Source organism: Oncorhynchus mykiss, chromosome 25 (assembly GCF_057628025.1).
Source record: "Oncorhynchus mykiss isolate SJ-2025 chromosome 25, ASM5762802v1, whole genome shotgun sequence".
Lineage (NCBI taxonomy): Eukaryota > Metazoa > Chordata > Actinopteri > Salmoniformes > Salmonidae > Oncorhynchus > Oncorhynchus mykiss.
Window position 1 is genome coordinate 57,075,079 of NC_143046.1, and position 24,835 is coordinate 57,099,913.

At 43.9% G+C, this 24,835-nt stretch overlaps 1 protein-coding gene across 2 annotated transcripts; it reads left to right on the plus strand.

The window, feature by feature from the left end:
• On the plus strand, window positions 1–24,796 carry LOC110505337 (saccharopine dehydrogenase-like oxidoreductase). Of its 2 annotated transcripts, XM_021584516.3 has the most exons (12): window positions 1–496; window positions 6,876–6,988; window positions 15,824–15,904; window positions 16,080–16,209; window positions 20,718–20,767; window positions 20,916–21,046; window positions 21,122–21,239; window positions 23,336–23,455; window positions 23,564–23,620; window positions 23,740–23,851; window positions 23,945–24,026; window positions 24,110–24,796. In XM_021584516.3, exons 1-12 carry the CDS (start codon window positions 298–300, stop codon window positions 24,198–24,200), a joined length of 1,284 nt encoding a protein of 427 aa, XP_021440191.3. In that variant the 5' UTR covers window positions 1–297; the 3' UTR covers window positions 24,201–24,796. The 2 variants fall into 2 exon arrangements, with proteins under 2 accessions (XP_021440191.3, XP_090076736.1); XM_090220610.1 differs by lacking the exons at window positions 1–496; window positions 6,876–6,988 and adding an exon at window positions 9,962–10,062.
• The last annotated feature ends 39 nt before the right edge of the window (window positions 24,797–24,835 follow it).

Here is a 24,835-nt window from a genome sequence, read left to right on the forward strand (position 1 = left end):
ATGTCATTTAATATGTTAATGACATCAAATAACATAACAGATAACAAATACAAAAAGCTGTATTTAAACCAACGTAAATTAAACGCTTTGTTTGTGCATGCAGACCATTTGCATCAGCGGTGTTTAGGTTTCATATCTTTATCAGTGCGGTCAAAGTCCGGCGACAGAGCATCATCATCAGACTACGGAAGTGACAGCTTTGCTATCTGTCATTTATATTAGCACGCTCCTTGCATTTCGCTCATTCCCATACCCTCTCGCGTCTTTGCGTTTCCCTGAGTATAACTAGTTGTAACTATGGCGAATGTGGATATCTCCTCTAGCAGACCCTATCACATTGTTATTTTTGGTGCTTCGGGTTTCACCGGGCAGTTTGTGGTTGAAGAGGTGGCCAGGACCGTATCGGAGGGGCCGAATGGGACGCTGAAATGGGCTGTGGCTGGGAGAAGCAGACAGAAACTGGACAAAGTTATAGAGCAGGCCGCCGGAACCCTTGGTATGTATCAATCAAATGTATTTATAAAGCCATTTTTACATCAGCAGATGTCACAAAGTGCTATGCAGAGACTCCACCTAAAACACCAAACAGCAAGCAATGCAGGTGTAGAAAGAAGCACGTTGGCTAGGAAACACTTCCTAGAAAGGCAGGAACCTAGGAAGAAACATAGAGAGGAACCAGGCTCTGAGGGGTGGCCAGTCTTCTTCTGGCAGGGCTGGGTGTAGATTATAAGAGTACATGGCCATTTAAGGCCAGATTGTTCTTCAAAGTGTTCAAACGTTCATAGATGACCAGCAGGGTCAAATAATAATCACAGTGGTTGTAGTGGGTGCAACAGGGCAGTACCTCAGGAGTAATTGTAATTTGGCTTTTCATAGCCGAGCATTCAGAGGTCAAGATAGCAGGTGCAGTAGAGAGTGGAAAACAGCAGGTCTGGGACAAGGTAGCATGTCCGGTGAACATGTCAGGGTTCCCTAGCCGCAGGCAGAACAGTTGAAACTGAAGCAGCAGCATGACCAGGTGGACTGGGGACAGCCAGGAGTCATCAGGCCAGGTAGTCCTGAGGCATGATCCTAGGGCTCCGGTCCTCTGGGAGGGGAGGGAGAAAGAATTAGAGGGAGCATACTTAAATTCACACAGGACACCAGATAAGACAGGATAATTCCACAATATATAACAGACTGACCCTAGCCCCCCTTCACATAGACTATTGCAGCATAGATACTGGAGACTGAGACGGGTGGGTCGGGGGACACTGTGGCCCTGTCCGACGATACCCCCGGACAGGGCCAACCAAGCAGGATATAACCCCACCCACTTTGCCAAAGCACAGCCCTCACACCACTGGAGGGATATCAACTGACCACCAATTTACTACCCTGAGACAAGGCTGAGTATAGCCAACGAAGATCTCCTCCTCCGCCCGAGGGGTAGGGGAAGCAAAACCAGAAAAGAAAGGTCACGTCTGTGACTCAACCCACTTAAGTGACGCACCCCTCCTAGGGACGGCATGGAAGAGCACTAGTAAGACAGTGACTCAGCCCCTGTAATAGGGTCAGAGGCAGAGAATCCCAGTGGAGAGAAGAGCCAGCCAGACAGAGACAGCAAGGGCAGTTCGTCGTTCCTGTGCCTTGCCGTTCACCTTCGCACCCCTGGGCCAGACCACACTCAATCATAGGACCTATTGAAGAGATGAGTTTTCAGTAAGGACTTAAGAGACTGAGTCTGCGTCTCTCACAAGGATAGGCAGACCATTCCATAAAAATTGAGCTCTATAGGAGAAAGCCCTTCCTCCAGCTGTTTGCTTAGAAATTCTAGGGACAATAAGGTCTTTTAGAATTCATATCTAAATCAGTGCGCTCAAAGTCTGGCGACCGAGCATCGTCATCAGACTGGCTTCATTGACATTGCCCTAAACTAGCTAATACAATTTATATTACACACATTAATTTGGTCACGCTGGATGCTAACTAGAGAGTAATCGCAGTTAACTCAGATCTAAAGTTTCCCGTAAATATGTTTACACTGTCCACGAGAGATTAACCAGAGATGACCTTTGGCCTAGTTAGTTGATTGACACCATTGTGTATTGTAATCGGATTTTCCAGGGGGATTCAAGGAAGCTTTCTTGACAGCTCGGTGTCATCGTGTCTACACTGAGTTTACTGTGTGTCATGCCAGACAGGACACTCACCTGGACTAATTTAAAACCTAGTCACTGTGTTGTATCAGTTATCATACAACCAAGTGTTTTGACCAAGGATCTTCTGCACTTGCATTGCGCTTACTGCCATAGGCTTGCAAAAAAAAAGAAGTATACATCTCAATTGCACAGACAAAAGGAATGTCTGTCAATAGTAGTTGTTGTGGTAGCTGGGAATATGTTGTCAGACCAGATATCTCACACTCTACAAAGTTGCAGCACTCAATACATTCAGTATTCATTTTAAATTGGAGAGTGGTTGGCTTGCCAGAAAAGGGATAGCCTAGGTTCTGCTAGGGTTGGCATCAGGGAGAATGGAGCTGTGCTTTGTTCCTTCTGCCCTCCTGGGATAGCCCTCACCAACAGCTGTTTGAACATGCCCCTGCAGCGCAATGGCCTCTATACAAACCCACCCCCTGGCCTCTCAATGGTTACCCTGCCCAACGGTGACAGTCTACATGCCCCCCATCACATGGCCAGGTTGACATTTCAGACACAATTTCTGGCCTGGTTTAGATCTTAGCTGTCAGAAAGATATCAGTTTGTCTCTGTGAATGGTTTGTCCTCTGACAAATCAACTGTAAATTTCGGTGTTCCTCAAGGTTCCGTTTTAGGACCACTTGTTTTCACTATATATTTTACCTCTTGGGGATGTTATTCGAAAACATAATGTTAACTTTCACTGCTATGCGGATGACACACAGCTGTACATTTCAATGAAACATGGTGAAGCCCCAAAATTGCCCTTGCTAGAAGCATGTGTTTCAGACATAAGGAAGTGGATGGCTGCAAACTTTCTACTTTTAAACTCAGACAAAACAGAGATGCTTGTTCTAGGTCCCATGAAGAAACAAAGACATCTTCTGTTGAATCTGACAATTAATCTTAATGGTTGTACAGTCGTCTCAAATAAAACTGTGAAGGACCTCGGCGTTACTCTGGACCCCGATCTCTCTTTTGAAGAACATATCAAGACCATTTCAAGGACAGCTTTTTTCCATCTACGTAACATTGCAAAAATCAGAAACTTTCTGTCCAAAAATGATGCAGAAAAATTAATCCATGCTTTTGTCACTTCTAGGTTAGACTACTGCAATGCTCTACTTTCCGGCTACCCGGATAAAGCACTAAATATACTTCAGTTAGTGCTAAATACGGCTGCTAGAATCCTGACTAGAACCAAAAAATTTGATCATATTACTCCAGTGCTAGCCTCTCTACACTGGCTTCCTGTCAAAGCAAGGGCTGATTTCAAGGTTTTACTGCTAACCTACAAAGCATTACATGGGCTTGCTCCTACCTATCTCTCTGATTTGGTCCTGCCGTACATACCTACACGTACGCTACGGTCACAAGACGCAGGCCTCCTAATTGTCCCTAGAATTTCTAAGCAAACAGCTGGAGGCAGGGCTTTCTCCTATAGAGCTCCATTTTTATGGAACGGTCTGCCTACCCATGTGAGAGACGCAAACTCGGTCTCAACCTTTAAGTCTTTACTGAAGACTCATCTCTTCAGTGGGTCATATGATTGAGTGTAGTCTGGCCCAGGAGTGGGAAGGTGAACGGAAAGGTTCTGGAGCAACGAACCGCCCTTGCTGTCTCTGCCTGGCCGGTTCCCCTCTTTCCACTGGGATTCTCTGCCTCTAACCCTATTACAGGGGCTGAGTCACTGGCTTACTGGGGCTCTCTCATGCCGTCCCTGGAGGGGGTGCGTCACCTGAGTGGGTTGATTCACTGATGTGGTCATCCTGTCTGGGTTGCACCCCCCCCCCCCCCTTGGGTTGTGCCGTGGCGGAGGTCTTTGTGGGCTATACTCAGCCTTGTCTCAGGATGGTAAGTTGGTGGTTGAAGAAATCCCTCTAGTGGTGTGGGGGCTGTGCTTTGGCAAAGTGGGTGTGGTTATATCCTTCCTGTTTGGCCCTGTCCGGGGGTGTCCTCGGATGGGGCCACAGTGTCTCCTGACCCCTCATGTCTCAGCCTCCAGTATTTATGCTGCAGTAGTTTATGTGTCGGGGGGGCTAGGGTCAGTTTGTTATATCTGGAGTACTTCTCCTGTCCTATTCGGTGTCCTGTGTGAATCTAAGTGTGCATTCTCTAATTCTCTCTTTCTTTCTCTCTCTCGGAGGACCTGAGCCCTAGGACCATGCCCCAGGACTACCTGACATGATGACTCCTTGCTGTCCCCAGTCCACCTGACCGTGCTGCTGCTCCAGTTTCAACTGTTCTGCCTTATTATTATTCGACCATGCTGGTCATTTATGAACATTTTGAACATCTTGGCCATGTTCTGTTATAATCTCCACCCGGCACAGCCAGAAGAGGACTGGCCACCCCACATAGCCTGGTTCCTCTCTAGGTTTCTTCCTAGGTTTTGGCCTTTCTAGGGAGTTTTTCCTAGCCACCGTGCTTCTACACCTGCATTGCTTGCTGTTTGGGGTTTTAGGCTGGGTTTCTGTACAGCACTTTGAGATATCAGCTGATGTACAAAGGGCTATATAAATACATTTGATTTGATTTGACAATTGTCATGGGTTAGGCGATATTTTCTAAATATATTAAATTTGCAGGTACGTTAGAGAGCTTGTTTGGGATATGCAAGAGACGTAGTGTACTTTGTCATGTGTGTACAATATGACTTATTTGATAGCCATTCATCCTTCTATGGCCCATGTTTTGCCTCCATCATTGAGGTTTCAATAGGGCAGTGTTTTCCTTCCATCATTGAGGTTTCAATAGGGCAGTGTTTTCCTATCTGTTATGGCTACGGCACAGAGTTCAACGTGTGCCTAACTTACAACAGTCCATGTTTAGTCAGGACCTCCAGGGGGTAATGTGCCATGTGCATTATAACATGTTAACTTATTCAGGGGGCTGATGCAACGCATTGTGGGGCCGGGACGAAAGCAGTATCGCTATTCTCATTGGTGTCGTGGCAAGGAAACAAGACTCAAAGCGGAATATAACTTCTTTAGGAATGTTGGAAAGCAACATTATCTTGTAATACAGTATTTTACATACAGCAGGTTTTTAAAGGACAAAGGAGTTTGGTCTGCTTCGTGTTCTCATTTCTGCCATGGAAAAAATATTGCGATATAGGCATTGTCCCGGCCCGACAAAGCAGCACAGAAAAGAGAACAAACGGTGTCTTGTTGATGCTCCCCAAATGTACTTTTTTGAACCAGAATACAAATATAGCAGCTTTTAGTACTTTTATCTTTTATCTGGTCTACATTTGAAGGCAACAGTGACACGGAGGCTTGGGGAACACGGATAGCAATGTCTGTTTCCCCCCCAAGCTAAAGGATAGGCTACGTGCACACACACACACACACATACAGAATTCAGTTCAGGGGTCTGACAAACTTTTTGGTCACTGGGCTTTTTAAACCAGGTTGTTCATGTATCATCATAGTTAGTTAAAGTTTCAAGTTGTATTAGTCGTATGTACGGGATACACATAGTATACACCTTCCAACGACATTCTGACTGGCCGGTTCCTTCCTGACAATGCAGCAACAGTAAGAAATTATACAAGATAAGAATAGGAACATGAAGTAAATGGCTCAGTAGAATAGAATAAACATTTTAGCATAAGTATTGTTAGGTTCTTATTTTTCAGAGTAAATATCTCACGGACACGGGAGAAGCTTTAACCAAGTTGAATTCTTCCCAAAGGTTCTGTACAGCTGTTTTCAGACACCAAAAACATTTCTCTCCATCACGGTTGCATACATCCTACTTAAGACACGCCTTCTCTCCAATCCTTACATCTTATGAAGAAAGAGGGTAACAGGGATACCAAACCCTTATTACTCCCTTAAGGGAATCTGTCCTCACCTCCTGACCTCAGCCCCGCCTTCATCTAATCCACAGATGTCCACCTGTCTCCCCTGTATCAACACGGTGCTCTGCTCCCGTCCCCCAACACATTCCACAGCTATCTGTCTTTCTACAGAGGCCCGGTCTCTTTCTCCTTTGATTCTATGCCTCTTTCCTATCATTTATTTAATATCTCAATGTTCAAAATGTCGAATCCAACAGTATAATACAGGAAGCCACAATTAATTTTTATTTGCATGTTTTGGGGAAGCATTTAGTAATCAATCATAAGAGTCTGGTAGCAGCAATTGTATGTGTGCATGTGTGAGTGAGTGCTTGTGTGCTAAGGTGTGGAGTCAGAGCAGGTGCTCAGTCCAGTGAACGTGTTCAGCAGTCTGATGGCTTGTAGATAGTAACTGTCTCTGAGCCTGTTGGTATCAGACCTCATGCTCTGATACAGTCTGCCTGACGGTAAGGGAGTAAACAGCTTGTGGCTGGTGTGTGTGGGGTCCTTGATGATGCTGCAGGTTCCCAGTGATGTACTGGGCCATCTTCACCACCCACTGGAGGGCCTTGCGGTCGTGGACGGAGCTGTTCCCGTACCAGGCCATGACGCAACCGGTCAGGACGGTGTTGATGGTGCAGTGGTAGTATTTGGAGAGGACCCGGGGTGGCAATGCTGAATTTCTTCAGCCGCCTTAAGAAGTAGAGACGCTGTTGCGCCCACCGGTGGTGGTGTTGGTCTGTGACAAGTCCTCAGTGATTTAGTTAAACACATAATGAGGTGTGGTGTATTGGTAAGTAGTTGTTTATAATATAAAGGTGAAATGACTGAGTCCTCTGCTATGTTATTAGGTAAGCCGGAGCTGAGGACTGCAGTGGAGGTCATCGTGGCTGATGTGGGAGAGCCTGACTCTCTGGCTGCCATGTGCAAACAGGCTGTCATTGTTCTCAACTGTGTGGGGCCAGTAAGTACTAACTGTAGAGATGCAACACACACACACACATTTTAAGTACTGTAGACACACACACTGTGTAAGCACTGCAAAGACACAATGAGTCTGTCATAAGTAAGCAGTATTTCAGTGCTGCCTCTATCGTTGTGTTCGTATGTAAGACTGTCTTGATATCAGACCTGATTACCACTCTTGCTCTCCTGTTGTGCCATGGGGCTGCAGATAGTGGCTTGATAGCAGTAAGGCCATAACCTCACAGCTTGTGAAACACCTGCAATGATGATGATGGCTATCAACAGTGCACCTTGTACACATACACACACACACATCCATTACAGTGAAGGACACTCTACTGGTGTGTACTAGATATAGCTATCTACCATTGCCTCCCCCGCCTCTTCTTCTGTGGGGTTTATGGGGTTGGTATCCAATGTTATGGTATCCAATGTTACGCCATTTACTGTACTGGAGCGCCCTTTGCCTCACATGTACAGTGGGGCAAAAGTATTTAGTCAGCCACCAATTGTGCAAGTTCTCCCACTTAAAAAGATAAGAGAGGCCTGTAATTTTCATCATAGGTACACTTCAACTATGACAGACAAAATGAGAAAAAAATCCAGAAAATCATATTGTAGGATTTTTAATGAATTTATTTGCAAATTATGGTGGAAAATAAACTTTTGTTATTGACCAAATACTTATCTCAATACTTTGTTATATACCCTTTGTTGGCAATGACAGAGGTCAAACGTTTTCTGTAAGTCTTCACAAGGTTTTCACACACTGTTGCTGGTATTTTGGCCCATTCCTCCATGCAGATCTCCTCTAGAGCAGTGATGTTTTGGGGCTGTTGCTGGGCAACACGGACTTTCAACTCCCTCCAAAGATTTTCTACGGGGTTGAGATCTGGAGACCTTGAAATGCTTCTTTCGAAGCCACTCTTTCGTTGCCCGGGCGGTGTGTTTGGGATCATTGTCATGCTGAAAGACCCAGCCACATTTCATCTTCAATGCCCTTGCTGATGGAAGGATGTTTTCACTCAAAATCTCACGATACATGGCCCCATTCATTCTTTCCTTTACACGGATCAGTCGTCCTGGTCCCTTTGCAGAAAAACAGCCCCAAAGCATGATGTTTCCTCCCCCATGCTTCATAGTAGGTATGGTGTTCTTTGGATGCAACTCAGCATTCTTTGTCCTTCAAACATGACGAGTTGAGTTTTTACCAAAAAGTTCTATTTTGGTTTCATCTGACCATATGACATTCTCCCAATCTTCTTATGGATCATCCAAATGCTCTCTAGCAAACTTCAGACGGGCCTGGACATGTACTGGCTTAAGCAGGGGGACACGTCTGGCTCTGCAGGATTTGAGTCCCTGGCGGCGTAGTGTGTTACTGATGGTAGGCTTTTACTTTGGTCCCAGCTCTCTGCAGGTCATTCACTAGGTCCCCCCGTGTGGTTCTGGGATTTTTGCTCACCGCGCTCACTTGTGATCATTTTGACCCCACGGGGTGAGATCTTGCGTGGAGCCCCAGATCGAGGGAGATTATCAGTGGTCTTGTATGTCTTCCATTTCCTAATAATTGCTCCCACAGTTGATTTCTTCAAACAAAGCTGCTTACCTATTGCAGATTGTCTCCCAGCCTGTTGCAGGTCTACAATTTTGTTTCTGGTGTCCTTTGACAGCTCTTTGGTCTTGGCCATAGTGGAGTTTGGAGTGTGACTGTTTGAGGTTGTGGACAGGTGTCTTTTATTCTGATACCAAGTTCAAACAGGTGCCATTAATACAGGTAACGAGTGGAGGACAGAGGAGCCTCTTCAAGAAGAAGTTACAGGTCTGTGAGAGGCAGAAATCTTGCTTGTTTGTAGGTGACCAAATACTTATTTTCCACTAATTTGCAAATAAATTCATTAAAAATCCTACAATGTGATTTTCTGGATTTTCTTTTCTCATTTTGTCTGTCATAGTTGAAGTGTACCTATGATGAAAATTACAGGCCTCATCTTTTTAAGTGGGAGAACTTGCACAATTGGTGGCTGACTAAATACTTTTTTGCCCCACTGTATATACTGGAGTCATAGCTTAATATTAGAAGTATAAGGAGGGTTTCCTGCATATGCAGGAATGCCCTGAATTGCGGGCTGCAGTTGCATTCTCGCTCTGTCGACTCCTTACCTTCTCCAAACACTTTCAACTCTCTCCTGGGGTGTGTTCAGGAGAGTACAATTTCATGTCTGAAGTGTAAAACTACTAATGACAACAATTCATGCCTTCTGGGAATGCTACAAAATTCTAAAGTTATGGGCGAAGTTGGAAAGATGGTTGTCAGAGCTATTGTAATGTAAATATACTTTTAATTTGTCTATTTCAAGACATGGCACATGAGGGTGCAGTGAGATATCCTATGGGTTGGACAATACTCGTCTCGTAGATGTATCTTTCAAAAAATGTATACCCAAACTGGAAATCAGCCAATCCTCCATCTTTCACACAATGGAAAGGTCAAATCCTTTATTGTCTAAAAAATGTTAGCGCGTGGGCGACGGCGAGAAACCAAATCATGCAGTTTGAGGCCATGTGACAGAAAGTTATATGAAGGCGATGGTGGTGCGGGCTTGAGAGGGTGTGATGTTTCATGATGTAGTCGTTTGTATCTGTATGTTTTGTTTTGTGTTGTTTATAAATAAATAAAATAAAGAGGGTGCGACGTTAGATGACGTTTCTATAGAAATGTATTGTTCAGAGCGGACAGGTCTCAATCCCAAATGGACCCCTGGACCCTATGCACAGACCTGAGTGGATTTTACAGGGCAATCAATATGGTAATAGCTCCACCTTTCCCTCTGATCGACTAGGTGAAAGTTTCACCATATTCATTATATCAGAGGTTTTCAAAATATGGCATGACTCCCCAGAGGGGCACCAGAGTTTCAAGGTAGGTGTGAAAGGAGAGCCAAAACAAACTGTATTCGGGTCACACTAGATTAGTCAGTCTGCGGTGGAGGTCATCGTGGCTGATGTGGAAGAGCCTGACTCTCTGCCATGTGCAAAAAGGCTGTCATTGTTCTCAACTGTGTGGGGCCAGTAAGTACTGACTGTAGAGCCCTCCACGGGCATGCATTTTAAACCCGAGCCCTGCCCATGCCTGTGACATTCAGGCCCTACCCTACCTAGGCCCGATTGCTTCTTCCCAATTTAAAGCCCTGCCTGAAGTCAGAAATAACTTCCTCCTTTAGTAAATCCATTAGCTGCTCCTCTGTCAGTCACTCGCTCCCTGCTACAGGCATCTCGCTCTGCATGCACTATGCTCATGGCGCTAGCTAGTTAGCACACGTATCCATAGAAACCGCTCCTCTTGACTGCCCTGCTCAATAGCTGCTTTTTAAGTAAACCCCTGCAGTCAACGTGCAATAGCATTTTCCTTCACAGAAAACACATTCTGCAGAAAATAGCTTCATTTTCATCAGATGACAAAGTGCAAAGCTATTTAGCTGGCAGCCACACAGGTAAATTAGCTTACAATGAAAAAGCTAAGTATTTTTTGAAAAACAATACATGGACATCATATTTCTAATGCTTAGCATAGAAACAATGTAGCCAGCTACATTTCCTATTGTTTTGCTTAAAGATGCAATATGCAGAAACCGCTCAGCCATTTCCTGGTTGCTAAAATTCTAATAGTTTGCCTAATTTCAGATTGTGACAAAAACAAGCAATCATTGTGTAGAGAATCATTGTACCATCTAAACAGCTGTGAAATATATTTCCCATAACCAAATGTTGTATTTTAAGCTGGTGTACAAAACTGAATGTAAAAGACCCAAAGCTAAACTTAAGAACGGGCAGCATAGAAATAGCGCACATTGAACAGATCTACCGTTTCTTAGACTTGCTTCCAATGAGGATGCCAGATTCATTTTTAAACTCACTTTTTTTAATGTGAATTTGGTCAGGTCGCCTAAAAATGTACATATTGTAGCTTTTTAAAGTTGATCTTGCATTTTACCAGAAAAAAAGTAGGCTGGCTACCTCTACAAAAGTCGGGAGTGCTGTCTGTTTATAAACTCAGCAAAAAAAGTAACGTCCTCTCACTGTCAACTGCGTTTATTTTCAGCAAACAACATGTTGTAAATATTTGTATGAACATAAAATTCAACAACTGAGACACAAACTGAACAAGTTCCACAGACTTGAATGTTTCCCTGAACAAAGGGTGGGTCAAAATCAAAAATAACAGTCAGTATCTAGTGTGGCCACCAGCTGCATTAAGTACTGCAGTGCATCTCCTTCTCATGGACTGCACCAGATTTGCCAGTTCTTGCTGTGAGATGTTACCCCAATCTTCCACCAAGGCACCTGCAAGTTCCTGGGCATTTCTGGGGGGGAATGGCCCTAGCCCTCCGATCCAACGGGTCCCAGAAGTGCTCAATGGATTGAGATCCGGGCTCTTCACTGGCCATGGCAGAACACTGACATTCCTGTCTTGCAGGAAATCACGCACAGAACGAGCAGTATGGCTGGTGGCATTGTCATGCTGGAGGGTCATGTCAGGATGAGCCTGCAGGAAGGGTACCACATGAGGGAGGAGGATGTCTTTCCCTGTAACCCACAGCATTGAGATTGCCTGTAATGACAACAAGCTCAGTCCGATGATGCTGCAACACACCGCCCCAGACCATGACGGACCCTCCACCTCCAAATCGAACCCACTCCAGAGTACAGTGTAACGCTGATTCCTTCAACGATAAACGCGAATCCGACCATCATCCCTGGTGAGACAAAGCCGCGACTACCCAGTGAAGAGCACTTTTTGCCAGTCCTGTCTGGTCCAGCGACGGTGGGTTTGTGCCCATAGGCGACGTTGTTGCCGGTGATGTCTGGTGAGGACCTGCCTTACAACAGGCATTTAAGCCCTCAGTCCAGCCTATTGAGGACAGTCTGAGCACTGATGGAGGGATTGTGCGTTCCTGGTGTAACTCAGGTGGCAGTTGCCATCCTGTACCTGTCCCGCAGGTGTGATGTTCGGATGTACCGATCCTGTGCAGGTGTTGTTACACGTGGTCTGCCACTGCAAGGGCGATCAGCTGTCCGTCCTGTCTCCCTGTAGTGCTGTCTTAGGCGTCTCACAGTACGTTCATTGCAATTTATGGCCCTGGCCACATCTGCAGTCCTCATGCCTCTTGGCAGCATGCCTAAAGCACATTCACGCAGATGAGCAGGGACCCTGGGCATCTTTCTTTTGGTGTTTTTCAGAGTCAGTAGAAAGGCCTCTTTTTAATGTCCTAAGTTTTCATAACTGTGACCTTAATTGCTTACTGTCTGTAAGCTGTTAGTGTCTTAATGACCGTTCCACAGATGCATGTTTATTAATTGTTTATGGTTCATTGAACAAGCATGGGAAACAGTGTTTAAACCCTTTACAATGAAGATATGTGAAGTTATTTGGATTTTTACGAATTATCCTTGGAAGACAGGGTCCTGAAAAAGGGATTTTTGTTTTAGAGTTTAGAATGCCCGTTCATGATATCTCATCTGAGTGGAGAAGTGCAACTTAAGCACACAATTAGTCTGATGAAGAGCATAAATTACAACAGAAAGCATTTTAGATATGCTTTTACAAAACGCAGCAACATATTTCTTAAAAATGTATTTACTATAGTAGTTCATCTTAAGTGGCTGAAATTCATAAGGTGACGGTGCATCATATTGTGTTAGCTTTCTGCTGTGTTTAGGAAGTCAAAGCCCTTTGGATGAGTTATCTGTACAGCTGTTATCTTTTGATTTCCTTTTTTTCTCCTCTTCGTTCTTTGCCTGTCTGCTCCTCCCCCATCTTTTCTGAGCAGAGCAGGCAGGCCGGTTGCCCTAGCGACTCCAGGCTCCACACAGACGCAGCATGTACACATGCTGCTCCAGAGCCATTACTGTTTTTCCTTCAGACAAGCATGTGTCAACTTTGTTCATTTGCTCAATTTCTCTAGTTCACATTCGCTTGTAAATTACATTCTGTAGCACCTAGTTATACATGTACAACTTTATGAGCTGGATTGCCTGTCTATGCAATTAGTTTTATTTTTGTTCTCGTTCACATATTTAGCTAGCAGCCTCCATGGAAATTTGCTATTACTTGTGCTAAATTTGTTAGCGTTCTGGATAATGGATGCCCGAAGGGCTTTTTTTGGCGTTTTTTTTGGGCACCCCCTTGTGTACTAAGCCAGTAATACCGTAAATCCCGGGATGAGAGAAGGACGATATGGTAATCTGGATACTGCCCAACCCTAGAGAGCAGTGAACTGTTAAATAGTTTTCGTCACTAAACTCCGACAAAACTCAAGGAACATTTTTATTTTCTGTGAAATAATCTCTCCTGTCTTATATTTGACGAGGTTGAAGCAGATTTGACTGTTTTTATATATTTAATTTGAACTTTATTTACCTTGGCAAGTCAGTTATTAAGAACAAAGTCTTACTTACAATGACGGCCTTCCGGGGAACAGTGGGTTAACTGCCTTGTTCAGGGGCAGAACGACAGATTTTTACGTTGTCAGCTCGGGGATTCGATCCAACAACCTTTCGGTTACTGGCCCAATGCTTTAAACATTAGGCTACCTGCCGACCCACTGTGCAAATGGCTCGGCTTCAAAATGTTAGTGATCAATTTAATGATACCCGAGCCCTACCAGTACGTTAGTTATTGACGAAAAAACGTCGGGCTTGGGTTGGGTAGCAGAGCTGACTGTGGAGATGCAATACACTACAGCAGTCACACACACCCACAGACATCTGGTAAATACTGTAGACATACACACTGTGTAAGTACTGCAGAGACACAATGAGTCTGTCATAAGTTATATCAGATCTGATCACCGCTCTGCTCTCATCTACCGTTATGTTCGTATCTAAGACTGTCTTGATATCAGACCTGATCACCACTCTGCTCTCCTGTTGTGCCATGGGGCTGCAGATAGTGGCCTGATATCAGTAAGGTCATAACCTCACAGCTTGTGAAACACCTGCCATGATGATGATGGCTATCACCAGTGCACCTTGTGTACACACACACACACACACACACAGCCATTACAGGGCTGTCAGGTGTGACTGGGTGTGGTAGAATCCCTGTCATTGTGATACACAGCTTCACCACAGAACTCTGCGTGAAGTGCAAAGTGTCTATTCCCATCTTCAACAGTAGGGGGCACTGTTGTCATGTCTGATCATCACCTCAGCCTCTCTTTTTTGTGACTTTCTCAAATCATCAGTAGCCTATAGTGGCACCATGCAGCCCATGTATGTTTTGATTTCTAAGGCATTCTAAGGTGTGTATTATTCACAACTGAAGTTGCCAAATAACTCTAAACCTAGCGTATTAGACCTGTTTCAAATGGTCACTTACACTCAACATGCTCACTCGCCCAGAATGGGAAAAATATCATTCATATTTTATTCAGCAAAGTTCAATTATCCTCTTCTTACTTTAAAATCCTGTAATATAAAATAATGGCACGAGACTTAAAAGCGTATCTTGTCAGCTTAATGAACAAGCCTTCAGCCTATGGCATGGAGAATAGCCAGATAACAGAGTAGGCCAACTCACATTTTCTTCATATCCAAATGTTTCTTTAGACATGACTAAAATAAATAATGGATTTACTGTGATGTTGCGTTTTTATATTTTTGTATAATACACCAATTTCAAAAGATTTTGCTGAGTTACAGTTCATATAAGGAAATAAGTCAATTTAAATAAATATATTATGCCCTAATCTATGGTGCAGCCATGGGTGGGCCTGGTAGGGAATAGACCCACCCACTGTAGAGTCAGGCCAGGCAATCAGAATTTGTTTTTCTCAACAAAAGGGCTTCAATACAGACAGAAATAATCCTCAGCACCCCCCTTCCCCCTCCTAAAATGATCCCGCAGGTGAAGAAGTCGAATTTGGAGGACCTGGTAACACATGGTCTGAGGTTGTGAGTCCGGTTGGACCAACGGCTAAATTCTCTAAAACGATGCTGGAGGCAGCTTATGTTAGAGAAATGAACATTCAATTCTCTGGCAACAGCTTTGGTGGACAATTGAATGCTGCCTCAACTTGAGACATCTGTGGCATTGTGTTGCGTGAAAAAACACCACATTTTTAGTGGCCTTTTATTGGGCCCAGCACAAGGTGCACCTGTGTAATGATCATGCTTCTTGATATTCCACACCTGTCAGGTGGATGGATTATCTTGACAAAGGATAAAATACTCACCCGCAGGGATGTAAACAAATTTGTGCACAAAATTTAAGAGGAATAAGCTTTTTGTGTATATGGAACATTTCTGGGATCTTTTATTTCAGCACTTTAAATGTTGTATTCATATTTTTGGTCAGTGTAAATTAAAGTATTACTTTTTTTAAATGTAGATGTTCCAAAGGCGTACATCAATGGCTTGTAGGCCTGGAGATGTTAAACTTGTTCATGTTAATTAATGGTCAATTACCATGAGACTGGCAGTCTCTTGCATGACGATAACCGGCTGACAGAATGTCATGACCGCCACAGCCCTAGGTGCGCCTCCCCAGGGGGGCACCAGAGCGTTTCAGGGGAGGTTTGAAAGGAAAGCCGAACCGAGAACTGTATTCGGTTCACGCTAGATTAGCCAGTCCAGAGAAAAGCGATAGCTGTGAGTGCAACACACAGTGGCAAGGTCCAGCAGTGACCAGACATTGAACATGACATGAAGTCATAATGACTTCTAAAGGCCTTCATACAAAATGTATAAATAAATGATACTGGAGTAGAAATTATACTGTAGTGACACAAGCGCCTTGGTGAAGGGATTTTGTTTATGTGTTTGTGTGTAGTACAGGTTCTGGGGCGAGCCTGTGGTAAAGGCATGCGTGGAAAATGGGGCACACTGCATTGACATCTGTGGAGAACCCCAGGTAAGTGAACAACACACTCACAAGGCTTCAAGCCCTAATTGACCCTGATCCCTACACTACATCACTCCTGTAGAGCTGACAGGACTTGATAGTTGGAAGCAATATCTCACACACCACTTGGTGTAATGGGATGCCTGCTGGATGCCATGCTGTTCTGTATTACTTGTGTGTGTAGTTCCTAGAGAGTATCCAGTTGAACTACGACAGTCAGGCAGCTGATAAAGGAGTGTACATTGTGGGGGCTTGTGGCTTCGACTCCATACCTGCAGACATGGGAGTCCTCTACACCAGGGACCAGTTCAAAGGTGTGTATGTGTGTTCTCTCCCTCAGGGTTTTTATACAAATATTTTAGGGGGTAGATCAGCTTTAATATTGCAGATAGATGGTAGCTTCCATCAATGTAATTATATGCATGATTTCCAATCCCCCATATATATTTTTTTGTATACAAGACCAGTCAAAGGTTTGGACACCTACTCATTCCAGGGTTTTTCTTTGTTTTACTATTGTCTACATTGTAGAATAATAGTGACGACATCAAAATTATGAATTAACACATGGAATCATGTAGCAACCAAAAAAGTGTGAAACAAATATCAATATATTTCAGATTCTTCAAAGTAGCCACCCTTTGCCTTGATGACAGCTTTGCACACCCTTGGCATTGTCTCAACCAGCTTCGTGAGGTAGTCACCTGGAATGCATTTCAATTAACAGGTGTGCCTTGTTAAAAGTTAATTTGTGAAATGTCTTTCCTTAATGCGTTTGAGCCAATCAGTTGTGTTGTGACAAGGTAGGGGTGGTAAACAGAAGTAGCCCTATTTGGTAAAAGACGAAGTCCATATTGTGGCATGAACAGCTCAAATAAGCAAAGAGAAACAACAGTCCATCATTACTTTAAGACATGAAGGTCAGTCAACCTGGAAAATTTGAAAGTTTCTTCAAGTGCGGTCGCAAAAACCATCAAGCGCTATGATGAAACTGGCTCTGATGAGGACCGCCACAGGAAAGGAAGACCCAGAGTTACCTCTGCTGCAGAGGATTAGTTCATTGAGTTACCAGCTTTAGAAATTGCAGCCCAAATAAATGCTTCAGAGTTCAAGTAACAGACACATCTCAACATCAACTGTTCAGATGAGACTGCATGAACCAGGCCTTTGTGGTTGATTTGCTGCAAAGAAACCACTACTAAAGGACACCAATAAGAAGAAGCGACTTACTTGGGCCAAGAAACACGAGCAATGGACATTAGACCAGTAGAAATCCATCCAAATGTTAGATTTTTGGTTCCAACCACCGTGTCTTTGTGAGACGCAGAGTAGGTGAACGGATGATCTCTGCATGTGTGGTTCCCACTGTGAAGCATGGAGGTGGTGGTGTGGGGGTGCTTTGCTGGTGACACTGTCTGTGATTTATTTAGAATTCAAGGCACACTTAACCAGCATGGCTACCACAGCATTTTGCAGCGATACGCCATCCCATCTGGTTTGCACTGAGTGGGACCATCATTTGTTTTTCTGAAGGATAATGACCCAAAACCCACCTCCAGGCTGTGTAAGGGCGATTTTACAGAGGAGAGTGATGGAGTGCTGCATCGGATGACCTGGTCTCCACAATCACCTGACCTCAACCAAATTGAGATGATTTGGGATGAGTTGGACCACAGAATGAAGGAAAAACAGCAGGAAAGTACTCTGCATATGTGGTAACTCCTTCAAGACTGTTGGAAAAGTATTCCTCATGAAGCTGGTTGAGAGAATGCCAGTGTGCAAAACTGTCAAGGCAAAAGATCTAAAAAAAAAAAGAATATTTGATTTTGTTTCTTTTTTTGCTTACTACATGATTCCATATGTGTTATTTCATGGTTTTGATTTCTTCACTATTATTCTACAATGTAAAAAGAAAAACCATTGAATGAGTAGGCTTGCAAACTTTTGACTGTGTATATAGATATATCTATACACACACACACACACAGTTGAAGTCGGAAGTTTACATACACTTAGGTTGGAGTCATTAAAACTTGTTTTTCAACCACTCCACAAATTTCTTGTTAACAAACTATAGTTTTGGCAAGTCGGTTAGGACATCTACTTTGCATGTCACAAGTCATTTTTCCAACAATTGTTTACAGACAGATTATTTCACTTATAGTTCACTGTATCACATTTCCAGTGGGTCAGAAGTTTACATACACTAAGTTGTGTCATGGCTTTAGAAGCTTCTGATAGGCTAATTGACATAATTTGAGTCAGAGGTGTATTTCAAGGCCTACCTTCAAACTCCGTGCCTCTTTGCTTGACATCATGGGAAAATCAAAAGAAATCAGCCAAGACCTCAGAAATCAAAATTGTAGACCTCCACAAGTCTGGTTCATCCTTGGGAGCAATTTCCAAACGCCTGAATGTACCACGTTTATCTGTACAAACAATAGTATGCAAATATAAACACCATTGGACCACGCAGCCGTCTTACCGCTCAGGAAGGAGCCGCGTTCTGTCTCCTAGAGATTAAAGTACTTTGGTGTGAAAAGTGCAAATCAATCCCAGAACAACAGCAAAGGACCTTGTGAAGATGCTGGAGGAAACGAGTAAACGAGTATCCACAGTAAACGAGTCCTACATCGACATAACCTGAAAGGCCGCTCAGCAAGGAAGAAGCCACTGCTCCAAAACAGGCATAAAGCCAGACTATGGTTTGCAACTGCACGTGGATGGAGCGAGACATGATGTTCCAGATGTGCTCAATTGGATTCAGGTCTGGGGAACGGGCGGGCCAGTCCATAGCATCAATGTCTTCCTCTTGCAGGAACTGCTGACACACTCCAGCCACATGAGGTCCTGCATTGTCTTGCTTTAGGAGGAACCCAGGGCCAACCGCACCAGCATATGGTCTCACAAGGGGTCTGAGGATCTCATCTCGGTACCTAATGGCAGTCAGTCTACCTCTGGCGAGCACATGGAGGGCTGTGCGGCCCCCCCCCCCCCCCAAAGAAATGCCACCCCACACCATGACTGACCCACCGCCAAACCGGTCATGTTGGAGAATGTTGCAGGCAGCAGAACGTTCTCCACGGCATCTCCAGACTCTGTCACGTGCTCAGTGTGAACCTACTTTCATCTGTGAAGAGCACAGGGCGCCAGTGGCGAATTTGCCAATCTTGGTGTTCTCTGGCAAATGCCAAACGTCCTGCACGGTGTTGGGCTGTAAGCACAACCCACACCTGTGGACGTCGGGCCCTCATACCACCCTCATGGAGTCTGTTTCTGACCGTTTGAGCAGACACATGCACATTTGTGGCCTGCTGGAGGTCATGTTGCACGGCTCTGGCAGTGCTCCTCCTGCTCCTCCTTGCACAAAGGCGGAGATAGTGGTCCTGCTGCTAGGTTGTTGCCCTCCTATGGCTTCCTCCACGTCTCCTGATGTACTGGCCTGTCTCCTGGTAGCGCCTCCATGCTCTGGACACTACGCTGACAGACACAGCAAACCTTCTTGCCACAGCTCGCAATGATGTGTCATCCTGGATGAGCTGCACTACCTGAGCCACTTGTGTGGGTTGTAGACTCCATCTCATTCTACCACTAGAGTGAAAGCACCGCCAGCATTCAAAAGTGACCAAAACATCAGCCAGGAAGCATAGGAACTGAGAGGTGGTCTGTGGTTCCTACCTGCAGAACCACTCCTTTATTGGGGGTGTCTTGCTAAATGCCTATAATTTCAACCTGTTGTCTATTCCATTTGCACAACAGCATGTGAAATGTATTGTCAATCAGTGTTGCTTCCTAAGTGGACAGTTTGATTTCACAGAAGTGTGATTGACTTGGAGTTACATTGTGCTGTTTAAGTGTTCCCTTTATTTTTTGAGCAGTGTATAATACCAAGTTTACATACACCTTTTACGTACAGTTTTTCACAATTCCTGACATTTTAATCCTAGTAAAAATTCCCTGTCTTTGGTCAGTTAGATCACCACTTTATTTTAAGAATATGAAATGTCAGAATAATAGTAGAGTGATTTATTTCAGCTTTTATTTATTTCATCACATTCCCAGTTGGTCAGAAGTTTAAATACACTCAATTAGTATTTGGTAGCATTGCCTTTAAATTGTTTAACTTGGATCAAACAAACGTTTTAGGTAGCCTTCCACAATCTTCCCACACTAAGTTGGGTGAATTTTGGCCCACTCCTCCTGACAGAGCTGGTGTAACTGAGTCAGGTTTGTAGGCCTCCTTGCTCGCACATGATTTTTCAGTTCTGCCCACAAATGTTCTATGGGATTGAAGTTAGGGCTTTGTGATGGCTACTCCAATACCTTGACTTTGTTGTCCTTAAGCCATTTTGCCACAACTTTGGAAGTATGCTTGGGGTCATTGTACATTTGGAAGACCCATTTGCGACCAAGCTTTAACTTCCTGACTGATGTCTTGAGATGTTGCTTCACTATATCCATGTAATTTTCCATCCCATGATGCCATCTATTTTGTGACGTGCAGCAAAGCACCCCCACAACATAATGCTGCCACCCCCGTGCTTCACGGTTGGGATGGTGTTCTTCGGCTTGCAAGCCTCCCACCTTTGGTTGCAAGAATTTTGCATAATTTAAATTGAAAAATTCAATGTTTTGAATCTGCCGTCATTTTGCGTGCCTGTTCATAAACCATGTGCCATGGAATCGGTACATTGCAAATCTCTTCACAACTATTTTACAATCTATACATCTCCCTGAGGTTAGTTTACTTCAGCTGTTTATGTATGTTTGTGCTCTCCTTTGGGTGTGTGTGTGTCACAGTTGTGTTTTTCTCTTATCACAGGGACACTCACTGCTCTAGAGAGCTTCCTGACAGCCAGCACAGGACCCGAGGTAAGACTCCATTACCCATAAACCCACACACTGCCCTAGCCTCATTTGTCCTGTCAACAGTAAATCATTGTAATCCCTGCCTCATCCTTGTAAGAATCTGTTTTTAAAAATTTGTTGGTACTTCATTCTCTCTCTGTCTCCGTCTCAGGGTGGTTCTCTCAATGACGGGACATGGAAGTCTGCCATCTATGGTTTAGCTGACAGCGGGAAGCTGCGGAGCCTCAGGAAGAAGTTTGGACATAAACCTCTTCCTGTGGTGGGCTCAAAGATCAAACGCAGGTACAGGGAGCTGTGTGTGTTTGTGCTTGCACGTGTGTTTATTTGATATTAACTTTACATTGTGTGTGTGTGTAGGAGTGCCCTGTTCTACAGCAATGAGGTTCAGCAGTATGTAGTTCCGTTCATGGGAACCGACCCCTCGGTGGTGAAGAGAACTCAACGCTTTCTGCTGGAGGAACACCAGGAAACACCTGTAGGTCTCTTTCTCACACACACACAAACACACACAGAGCGAGAGAGCAGTGTGTGTTCTTGTGCAATTTTGCACAGTGCAATTTTAGTGGGATGTGGCTCTGTCTAAACTTGAGAAATAGAATATGGCCTAATAAATCTTGGGTGTCTGTGTGTGCATCACAGCTAGGGTATGGGGTGATGACTTGTATGTATTTAATGTAATAGTGTTGGATCCAAATGTTATTACAAGAGATAATTGAGTACATTTAGTTGATGTAAGCCTTATTTATGTTAAAACGTCTTCAGGATCGGACCCTTTGTTTCAATTTCCGTCTAAACTGACATACCCAAATCTAACTGCCTGTAGTTCAGGACCTGAAGCAAGGATATGCATATTCTTGATACCATTTCAAAGGAAACACTTTGAAGTTTGTGGAAATGAATAATTGTGCCGAATTGGTCAATTGATACATCGTCAACTACATAACTATAGAGAACATACAAAAAATGCTATTCTAATACATTATTTTATGTTTACACACTCCCAGGAATGTCAAACATGATGGATCATTAGCTTCCCTACAGAAAATACACTAACCTTCACACATCTAGATGGCCGGGCGGTGTGGGTGTGGAGCCAGAGACAGCAGTGGGTTCAAGCTGTAGACCCCAGTTCCTACATTTGAATATTCAAATATTATTTTTTCAAACAAAACTACACTACACTTTATCTCTGGGACCCTCAAGATGACAAATCAGAGCAAGATTACTGAATGTAAGGACATTATTTACCTTCAGAGGTGAATATATCAAACCAGTTGCCGTAATAAATGTGTTGTTGTGCACTATCCTCAAACAATAGCATGGTATTATTTTTCTGTAATAGCTACTGTAAATTGGACAGTGCAGTTAGAGTAACAATTGAAGCGTTCTGCCCATGTAAGACATGTCTATGTCCTGGAAAGTTGGCAGTTGTTTACAACGGCATTCAAGTCAAAGAAAGACACGCTCTGGTACGAATAACAAAGTATTTTTTTAAACCTCCCGCTTTGGGCTCTGTGTCATACATACATAATCTTAGGTGTAAAGTCCTCTGTTTAGGGGACCTGCGTGGTTCTGTAACCAGTTACGACTGAGCGATAGCCCTGGTTCCCACAGACACGGTAGTATATTTTTTTTGCACCTGTGTGACGTAGGATGTGAAATCTGAAACAACTTGAAGCTGGGATGTCCCTCCTACCATTTCATTCCCTTTTCCGACTCCAGCAACTCCTTGCTGAGCCCTGCGTCACAGCTACTGACAAAGCACATGCCTGCAATCCTTACATCGTAGCACAGCAGGGGAGAGTGGTTTCATCACTATAGCACATTGAGATCGATTTGTAGTCATTCATCTAAAATAATCCATAGATTTTAAACACTTTGTTTGTCATAGATGGACAAGATTATTATGAGATGAAATGCGAGTTCCTAACGAGTTCAGGAAGCCAAGCTACAGCTCTGTGACGTTCATAGCGATGGGGGCAGATATTTTGATTGAGAAATCTTTCGAATATATGCAATTTTTTTCTAACACTGAACATGCAAGTATGTATTTCACAGTTATGAGGAAGGTTACATCTTATAGTTAGTGCTTTTATAATTTGATAATTCTATATTTAGAATACATGTCATTTCAAGCCTTATTCATACATTTTTGTTCAATAGGAAATACGTCATGTACAGTAAAATATTTGTACTGTGTACTTGAGCTTATGTTCAAGTGACTACACCTCAGCAATTTAACTATGTTTACCTGAAAGGTGAGATTTTAACCATTCATGGAGTATACAGCATTACTAGTTGTCTCAAATGATATAGTTACATTTAAGAGGATAATCTATGAGCAGAATGACTGTTTCACCTCAATTAGCCATGAATTCCCTAGGTTTGAAAGTGACTTTTCTTGAAGCTATGCCATGCCCAGGCCCCTTGCAATTCAAATTCTAGCTAATGAGCTTCAGCCCCCCTTTCTCGCTCACTCTCTCTGGGCAATCCGCAAATTTAGTGTGATGTGGCTCTCATGTCCAAACCCATTTGAGAAATGGACCTGTTTGGCCTTTTGTGTGACCCCAGGTCCAGTATGGTGCGTATGCAGGAGTAGGAGGTGTGGCCAACATTGTCAAGATGCTATTCGCTGGGATAATGTTCTGGTTCCTGGTCAAATTCAGCTTTGGACGAGACCTGTTGATTAAGGTGAACAAGGACACACACACACACATGAATATATATACACACACACACACAATGAAAATCTCAAACCTCTCTCACTACCTCTTTTTTTCCCCTCTTCTCTGTCTTTAGTATCCAGAGTTTTTCTCCTTTGGTTTCTTCTCCAAGGATGGACCGACAAGAAAGCAGGTACCGTTTTATGAATATCTCTTGTTTGCAAAATTGCCAGTGATTGGTGTGTTTGAGTGTCACTCAGATGGATGGTTGGTCCTTCTAGTCAGTGATTGGTGTGTTTCTGTGTCACTTAGATGGAGGGTTCGTCCTTCAAGTTTGCCTTCTACGGAGAAGGTTACACTGAGGGACAGGACCCCAGCCAGGGACGACCCAATGCTAAGATCCGCACACTAGTCCAAGGACCAGGTACTTGAACATACACAAACGCACTAGTCCAACCCCTCCTCCACGTAATTTTCCGCTGCTGGGGTTAACACGATGCTTCTCTCCCTGTTTCAGAGGTGGGCTACGTAGCCACGCCCATCGCCATGGTACAGGCCGCTATCACCATCCTGAACGAGCCCACAGCCCTCCCCAAGAAGTGAGTTCACGCACACAGGGTAGTGTTTGTGCGGCTATTGTATTACATCTGATGCATGTTATCTCAACCTCCTCTCTCTTTAGGGGAGGTGTGTACACCCCAGGAGCAACCTTTGCCAAAACTAAGTTGGTGGAGCGTCTCAACAAGCATGGCATCCAGTTCTCTGTCATCTAATGTGTGACCCCTGACCCCCATGTCATCAGCACTTATCACTAGATGGTCATGCTGCAAAGTGAAACTTGACTAGCGGCAACTTTGCAACATGGCCCAATAATGAAGACCTTCTGCTTGTCTGTGACTAGTTTTTAAAGAGACAGTTTCCTTGTCAAATAATGGTGCCCCCACTTTAACTCGCCAACGATTGTGCAGTTTGTCATGACTCAGTAGATTAATGCCTGTGAGTGCCTGTTTCTCTCAAAAAAGCTTGACTGCATTATGATGCTTCTGTCCTTCCTCTGATCAATACTTTCCAAGCACTGTCTGAAACCTACCTTACTTCAAGAGGATCAGAAATTCCTCATTTGAACGATTGTGTGCTGTAATCAAATATAGTTTAGCAGGATCTGTTTAAGGAATGATCAACAAAGTAGTGCTTGCTGCTTGTTAAATGGTTGTTTGGGTACCACATACACACAAAGCTGGGATGATTCTTCCCACAACTTTGCAGCGTCTTCTGTGATTCACTGAGCGTGTGTTGGACGGGTTCTGTTCTCCTAGGGCTGTAGGTCTTCTCTACTTGTCTGAATAAAACCCAACACTACTGAAATAAACTAGCCTCGTGTCTGATTCCTCACTTCCTCACTGACCAG

Bases quoted from the DNA above. Each gene is read 5' to 3' on its own strand.
- LOC110505337 (XM_021584516.3), top strand. From the start codon at position 298: ATGGCGAATGTGGATATCTCCTCTAGCAGACCCTATCACATTGTTATT. The intron at 16,210-20,717 runs GTGTGTATGTGT...CTCTTATCACAG, and splicing joins CACCAGGGACCAGTTCAAAG to GGACACTCACTGCTCTAGAG. The intron at 23,456-23,563 runs GTGAACAAGGAC...CTCTGTCTTTAG, and splicing joins GACGAGACCTGTTGATTAAG to TATCCAGAGTTTTTCTCCTT.